The sequence below is a fragment of the Lepisma saccharinum genome, chromosome 2, assembly GCF_977018435.1.
Source record: "Lepisma saccharinum chromosome 2, izLepSacc3.1, whole genome shotgun sequence".
Classification (NCBI taxonomy): domain Eukaryota; kingdom Metazoa; phylum Arthropoda; class Insecta; order Zygentoma; family Lepismatidae; genus Lepisma; species Lepisma saccharinum.
In genome coordinates this window covers 3,722,742-3,731,462 of record NC_139230.1, presented here as the reverse complement: position 1 = coordinate 3,731,462, position 8,721 = coordinate 3,722,742, and the positions used below count along the sequence as shown (strand labels likewise).

Here is an 8,721-nt window from a genome sequence, read left to right as displayed (position 1 = left end):
ATTGCATTTACCCGGATTTATGCACTCGGCGATTTGAGTTCTTTGCCTCCTGGAGCAAGCCAAAAATTGATCCACGTAGTTCAGGGTAGCATATTGGGATGGACCGATATGAAATTTTGGTCAATTACGATAAAGTTCTGACATAAAATTTAACAATACTGATATTCTTCTGAACTGATATAAAATTACAATGGTTCCTGAAGAACCTGAATGGTTCATTGACCTCCTTAATAAATAAATGTTTCAAGGTGACTGCAGTGCTAAAGAAGTTGCATATTTAGACATCTACCATTTTATAAATTGGGGCATGCTGACTATATACATAAAAATTATAACAAAATGGCAGAATTTTGCACTAAATTATAAGATATATATATATATATATATATATAAATAATCAGTAATCTTACCAATATACTAATATGCCTATATCGACCAATACTGATAGAGTACCAATTAATATGTCCCATCTCTAATTATGCACCTTGGATTTGTCAAGTAAATGCCTAAATATGTACATTTTTACTCTCACATAACATCCACTGCAGTATCTTGTTTTTTTGTGAATTTTGTAAGCATGGTAAATATTATGCAAGATTAACATTATGTCAAAATTCAAATTAAAAACCATGCACATATGGCAATTTTTAAATTTGTTTGAAAAATCTTTTATTGTTTTCATTGCTCAAATCCTCTTAGCCATTCTTTTTATTACATGTTTATATTTCAATTGAGGTAACAGAAATTGAATTAGCTGTTTTTTAAACCCTCTGCTTGCAAGAACGATGACTGCAGACACATTTATCGATGCATTAATAGTTTTCATTGTTAAACATTAGTTACATGGAGACACAGGAATATCCAACAAATATTGAATGCATAAACAGTGCAAGGTAAACTGACATAATATCAGATACCTACCCAATACATGTAACTTACTGTTTAACTTACAATGTTAGGCATATGAGAAAAGTAATCAAACAATAAGGCTACTCCATTCTATTGCAACAATGAACTAACTAGACTAAAGATCATGTTTTCTACAATAACTAGGTTTTCTACAATAATCAGGTTTTCTACAATTAGTGCACACACACACACATATACACATTCTTTATTTGTGTGTGTGTGTGTGTGTGTGTGTCATAGTAGTAGAACACAGAGAAAATCCTTACCAGATAAATAATGGACATTTCTCTGCAACAGTCGCATTGTTGTCATGGTATCCAAAGAGCAGGCAGTGGAATGAAATGGCCATTAGCCAGAAGGCTCCATGTAGAGAGCTGGAGGGGAAGGGGGATGAGTGGAAAGGAGACTGGGTGCTGTCAGGAGTCTAGATAGAGTTGAGTGGTTGTGGGAGACAGAAGGAGCCATTCTGTAGGCTCTTTCCCATACCTCCCTCACCACTTGATAAGAGTGGTGTGTGTGATGGTTATTGTTGGGGATGGCAACAGTACAGGTAGGGACCTTGATTATTCAGTGATACCTTTTCCCCCAAATTAGTCTTTTTTCTCGGCGTTTTGTGTTTTCCAAAATTCATATTCCTATCTTAACCATGCTTTTAAGCCAAATATATCTAAAATTATATCTTCACTGTGCTTTTTGTACGTTCCAAATTATATTTGAGGAAATTATTATGACCACATGCTATCCACTAAAATCATGTCACTTCACTCAGGAATGCACAACAGTTTCTAACATGACTAACACCACTGTTGTAGCTTCCACGTGACAGTAGGTACAGCTAGATTTCCTGTCAGAACCCTGCCACTTTGTTTCGTGATGCCAAACATTCCCACAGAATGGGAAAAATTGCCGGAAACATACATTTACACATGGTTTCAACTAGTTGTTGGAATTATTTCATGTACAAAATACACCATAGTTTTCTTTTGGAGAAAATTTTGGAAAAAGTACATGTCATACATGTGTAAATGTGGTATTTGTTAAATCTAAAGCACAAGAATAATTAGTTCTTATGGTATTTTTCATTCTTTCCACTCAAAATGCAACGAAATTTGCAAAAAGGCCACAATTTGTGTCATTTCGTGATTTTGAATCAATGAAACAAGTATTTAGAATATTTCACTTCATATACATAAACACTTTTTATGCAGTAATTATCATTACTCAGTGTTTTATCTTATGGCATTTGTGGAAATCAAGGTGGGTTTTGGGTAGAAGAGCAGTGAATGATGATTTGACGTTGAGGGCTGTGCATGTTTCAGGAAAAGATATTGCAGGTCAGGATGGAAATGAAGCTGAAGTTGCAGAGTAGAGTTTGGGGTAGCTGTGTGAATCTGAAGGGTTGAGAGGGTAATATGAATAAGGAACCTCTGGTTGTTCCATCAAGTGGCGTTTGGCTAGAAGACTAAAAAAATGGCAAATTTAGATCCACATTGATAATATACTGTAGTATAGTATACTATAGAAGGTTTATACAGAAATTACAATTAGTCACAAAGGGAAAAAAATCAAAAAATTTAATAATTTACTTTCTAATTCTACAAATTTAAATATTAGTAAATTATATAATAGAGTTACATGTTAAAAAATACCTGTATGAAATCAGGATCTACACCTTGTGGAGTCAATTCTGATTGTTCTTGACCTTCAGCACTGGACCACTCAACACTTAGCAAGGATTTTTCTGAAATGTACATTATATATATATTGTAACCGCAATTTGCATCATCTCATAACAAATATACAGGGTGTTTCATAAGTTCGGTTACAATGCTTGGGAGGTGATTGTACGAGTGAAAATAAGGTGGAAAGTTCATGTAACGAAATTCCGGAAACTGCTTTGTTGCCAAGTTATTGACATTTGAAAACGTGGGAAAATGATTTTCTGAAGTGAATAATGGCAAAACAGGTGGAGAGAAGGCGTCCGTGTTGGACAGTCCACTAAGAAATTGGGTATGCTCGTCAAAAAATCACGCGGCAATGTTGTGCAATGTCGGCGCAAGGGATTCTCCAAAGGACGCGAACGAAGATGTTGACGGGAGTGGGGTGGGTGTGCATTCTGCGTGAGCTTGTATCGACGAAAATTGGCATGTGTTGAATGGCACCAAAAAACAAAGAAAATTTCCTGAGTGAAGGGCACCATGACGTAAAAATGAAGCGTTATAGGTTGCATACCCTGAAGGGCAGATGGGTATCCGTGTGATCTGACGTTAAGTACCACATTTCCCGCTAGGGGCACCAACAGTGTAGGTTTCCTCATGAAGGATCACACGTGTCTGTGCCATTCGTGCTGCAGGTACTGTGCCAGCAGCAGGTTGTTAAACATTCACGGTTGAATGGAAATACCTGAGGTTCTTGGACAGTAGTGTTGGGCAACCATTTGACCTAGCAGTGTTACGTGCTAATTCTTAGACACAGCCCATCGTGTTCTGTGAAGTGTACTAGTGTTAACAGCCATAAACACTTTTAGCCCGGTGTAAGGGATGGCTGCATACATGTCCCAAGAGCTGGCGGAAATGTATCTGATTTATGGGGAGGCTGGAGGTAATAGCCGTGCTGCAAGGCGTCTGTATGGGGCACGTTTTCCAAATAGGGTGTTACCATCGCACACCTTATTTCAAACTGTAGGCACTCGACTTCGGGAAACAGGATCAGTGTTGCCACCTCGTCGAGAAGTTGGACAACCGCGAAGTGTGCGAACACGACGGTTTGTGGAAGATGTGCTAACTGCAGTGATGGATCATCCAGGCACCAGTACGCCCGCACTAGCCCACGAACGAAACACCTCCCATGTGAATGTGTGGCGAGTCCTGGCAGAAGAGGGGATGCACCCATACAAATTGAAGAAAGTGCAAGATCTTTTACCTCGGGACTTTGGCCAACGTGAGGACTTTTGCCAATGGTTTGTTCATCAAATTGAAACTATCCCCAATTTTCAGAATACGGTACTATGGACTGATGAGGCTATCTTCACGAAAACTGGTGTGTTCAATAGTAAAAACAGTCATGTGTGGGAACATGAAAATCCACATGCACTGCTAGTGGCACATCAGCAGCACAGATTTGCAGTGAATGTGTGGTGCGGGATACTGCATGACCATTTGATTGGACCATACAATCTCCCTGTTTGCCTATGTGGACCCACTTATCAAGCATTTCTCAGTGAGGTTTTGCCTGCTGTACTACTAAAGGATGTGCCCTTGGCACTGAGACAAAGACTATGGTTTCAACATGATGGTGCACCCCCACATTTCGATCGGAGTGTGCGCCATTTCCTCAATACCGTATTCCACAACCAGTGCATTGGCAGGGGAGGGCCTGTGCCATGGCCACCTCGATCGCCTGATATTACGCCCCTGGATTTCTTTCTCTGGAGAGAGATGAAATGCCTCATTTACGAAACATCTCTCGTGTCAGCCGAAGACTTTGTTGACCGTATCAATGTAGCTGCAGCATCGATAGCAGAAACACCAGGGTTGTTGGGTCGCACTAGACAATCCTTGATTCGCAGTTGTCGCCTCTGCTTGGAAGTACATGGTGGACACTTTGAAAACCATCTGTGATGAGGTTCCCTTCACATCTCCATTAAGCATACTGTGTGCCTTTCAGGGTATGCAACCTATGACAGTTCATTTTTTCGTTTTTACGTCATGGTGCCGTTCCCTCAGGATATTTTCTTTGTTTTTTGGTGCCATTCAACACATGCCAATTTTCGTCGATACCAGCTCACGCAGAACACACACCCACCCCACTCCCATAAACATCTTAGTTTGCGGCCTTTGGGGAATCCCTTGCGCTGACATTGCACAACATTGCCGTGTGATTTTTTGACAAGAGCGTACCCAATTGCTTAGTGGACTGCCCAACACCGACGACTTCTCTCCACCCGTTTTGCCATTATTCACTTCGGAAAATCATTTTCCCACGTTTTCAAACATCAACAACTCGGCCGTTTCCGGAATTTCGTTACATGAACTTTCCACCTTATTTTCTCTCGTACAATCACCTCCCAAGCATTGTAAATGAACTTACGAAACACCCTGTATACATGAACAAAGCATGGTAATTACAAGGACATAACACGTCCTAGATTTGTCATAAAGAAAACATTCACTGGACATATAATGCTCAAAAAAGAACTTCCTGCATAAAACATTTGCAGAACATTAGATTTCTTATTTGCACCACATAAATCATATAGGATGTTCCAAAATCTTGATCCCAGCCGAAGGTGGGAGTGATGTGATCAGCACCATGCTCCTGGTTGCCTTTACCCCCCAGTTTCTAGTTCAGGTACCCACCGGGGATTGAACCCAGATCCCTGGCATGGTAGTCAGATGACCTAATGACTGAGTTGATTGATTGATTAAATTGTTGTTTAAGTCCATTTTATGCACAGTAAGGCTAATCGGGATGACCTACAGTTTAAAGTGGGATCCGAACCATGATGTGCATCCAACGTGTATTGAACCCGGCACCCCTTGATTACAAGGCCTAATGACTGAGCTAATGCAGCTCCCATGTATTCTTGTAGACAGTAAAATGCATGTTCATTAGCATTGATATGATTTTATGCTTGAATCTTCCCACTTTTGTTTCATGTGCAATCTCTTATGCAAGTCAACTTCTGAGTTTTTAGGTCCCATCTTAGAGAGACCTTGATTCAAATTGTATCTTTATTTCTGGTGTTCAAGCTATGAATATCTAGATTAGTCTCAAAAGTATTAATGTTTTGTTTGATGTATACCAGACATTCAGATATACAGGGTGTCTCATAAGTAATAATTGCGCAACTGGCACAGGTGAAAGTACACGATAATAGAAGGAAAAAAGTCTCAGTAAAAATGGGTCTGCAAGTAATCCATTTTAGAGATAATTGCGACCATGGACGTCCGCAGGATTTTTTCCAGGGAGGGGCAAGGAAAGTATTTTTTTCCAGGGGGGGCAAACAAGTCAAAAGAGAGTTGTTCCCTAAAAAAAAACATTGCTTCAATTTGAATGTATGGTGTTCATGCAATAATTAACACATATTATTGTGGCTAAAATGAAATTTTCTGTGTGAATTACATAATTTTTGGTTCACTTTCATTTTCCAGGGGGGTCACAGCCCCCCCCCCCCTTTGCCCCCTCTTCTGGACACCCATGGCTGACACTGACTTCATTGTTTGTAAACGTCATCCTAGTTGGTAAAATGATAATAATGTGTGCGAATGTGTGGTTTGTACTTTCACCTGTGTCAGTTTGTGCTATTACTTTTGAGACACCCTGTATAGACAGGGTAGCATCAACAAGCGGAAGTTATGGAAGAGATATCTGATTGAAGATTTCCCATTGACCCCTGTCATAATTCGGAGTGCTGTGTGGGCATGTTACACTTTGGGTTATGTCCCACATGACTTTGCATTTGTTATCTGATGTTTGTATTCTCATATCATTATGTCTGATTTTTGACTGTTCTAAACAAATGCTATTTAATTTCAATAATTTTTACTTTGAAATATCATTTATTTCCAGCTTTCAGCCACGAAAGCTACAGGGCAGTATGGAACTTTAAATTTCTTAAAAACTACACAGTGTGTCTACAAAATTTTAAGCCTGGCTTAATAAAATGTGTAAATATGTGAGACTGGCCATAAGCATTGGTTAGTTTTCGATGCACATCCCTCCTAAGTGTACACACTTAGTGACATGGCTGTACAATTGCTGGATGCCCCTGCAGATATCTTATTTTGGGATTGTGTTTAGGTACCTCATCACAGCTTCTTCAATTTCCAAAATGGTGTCAAAACGTTCGCCCCTTGGGTGGGATTTGAATTTGGGGAATGAAAAGTAAAGTGGATGTTTTAACACAATCACTTGTCTCCCTGCCAAAAACTGTTGCCAATAATTGCCTTGTGGCTTGGGGCATCCAACATATAGAAAAATATTTTCTTGGATACCTTTATGTAACAATGAATGATAGGAAATGATGCTAGCTTTAGATCCATTCTATCAACCCCACCTATTCACTTGTTGTAGTCAATCACTGACAGAGGTTTCAAAATAGGTTCTTTTGTCTTTCTGTTCTCGTTTCCAGTATTTGTCATGCTTACGTCATCAAGACATCATGCATGGTAGGTGCTAACAGGTAACAATTTGCCTCTGCTTCGAGTAAATAGTGGGCTACACTGTATGGGCATGGATGACGCTGTTGGATTAGTATTCTCAAAACTATATTCTCCACCAACTACATTCCCTGCTAATTCTAGCAATCTATCCAAAGTTCAAAGGTAGTGCCAGGGGGGTGTGAGTAGGTGCTTGCACACCCCGTACTTTTCTACCACACCCCCTTCAGCACTCCCAACGTTCAACTGAAAACACTAACTCTTAGAGTGTCATATTGTGTCATGTTGTCACATTGACCCCTGAATGTTAGATACTGAAGTAAGACCATTAATATTGTATGCAACAGACAAGCACTGAAAGAGATGCCGATATACATACTTTTTTGTACTGCCGGCAGCCTCTCGTCAACATTGTTCTTATGAATGTTTTCTTCTTTTGTTTCTTCTAGTGGTCTGTTTGTGGTTTACGATAATTGCCTATAACGTAATGAGAGTTATTTTTGTTTCTTGTTCTTTATTGCATTGTTGATAAATGGTTTATTTTCCACCCGCTTGTTCTTACTCACACTGGAACAAAAATTTCAACTGCTTTCAATTTCATTTCAGTTAGTGATTTGTGTTAAACAGTGACAGCCATTAGGGTAGCACTTGTTTTTTGCTATTCTTGCTCCCACACTATACTAAATCTTATCTACCAAAGGAAAGTAAACTGTCCTTGGCCCCCCTCCACCAGTTTTGAAAGGTTGCATGCACATCTAATGTTTTTTTTTTATTTTCAACATCGCACCCCCTAAATTTCTTTCCACACCCCCTCAGCACCCTAAGATGATTAATCCTGGTGCTGCTGCTGCCAAACTTGCATCTAATTCGTTACTGTAATTTAAACTGAACATTCCACATCATTAAAAATCCTTTCGTCGCTGTCAATCATGAAATAAAATTTTGTGTTCACCAATGTAAATTTAGATAGTTCCAATAAATGCAATTTGTAATAACATTACTTGGCCTTAATAGTGCACAAAACACTAAGAAGTGAAATATTAAAGAAAAATGAAGTTCCTGATGTTAAAGAGGGTTGCTGCTATTGTTCATTTCTATTGTGACACATTTTCATCATTCCTTTTTGTCAAAATGAAAAGCCAGATTGTGAGGAAAATTTACCTAAATTCCATGACATTATGTACAAAATTGTAAGAAAAATGCCTAACGTTGCAATGTTCATTCATTTCAAGGCACCATGTAAAGAAATAAGTTCTGGATATATTAATTTATTTCGAAAGGAAATAAATGAAGACTTGTACCACCATTTCGAACAAGATTAACTGCCTATTCTCATCTCATTTCTGAAAAAATGGATGAGAGGCCCAAGCACTCCACCATGTAAAACGACAACCGAAGCACAGTAGGTTGTGAACCTTAAAAGGATCTGGGATCAAACCAGGAGCCCTTAGGTGAATGTAAATCTTACCATCGGAGGTTAGCGGTAGTTCGTGAGCTCTTGCTTGGCTGCATCTTCCATTTGCGGAGGTACCTAAATAAATGTAATTTACACCTTTTAAAATGAATGGCAACTCACTTATTTTGGGAAAAATGACCTAAAGACTGCAAAGACAAGGTTGGCTTGAGAGAAAAGCAAATTACCTGTCTTGTT

General features: G+C 39.1%; 1 protein-coding gene across 1 annotated transcript in view; it reads right to left on the bottom strand.

The window, feature by feature from the left end:
• Nucleotides 1–1,192: 1,192 nt before the first annotated feature.
• LOC145983871 (uncharacterized) overlaps nt 1,193–8,721 on the bottom strand; it is a 78,262-nt gene continuing 70,733 nt past the window's right edge. Inside the window, exons 13-14 of the mRNA XM_083116938.1 lie at nt 2,559–2,650; nt 1,193–2,371 (exon numbers count right to left, since the gene is read on the bottom strand). Of these exons, the coding sequence (XP_082973064.1) occupies nt 2,225–2,371; nt 2,559–2,650 (239 nt within the window). The 3' untranslated portion in view covers nt 1,193–2,224. The remainder of the gene's footprint in view (nt 2,372–2,558; nt 2,651–8,721) is intronic.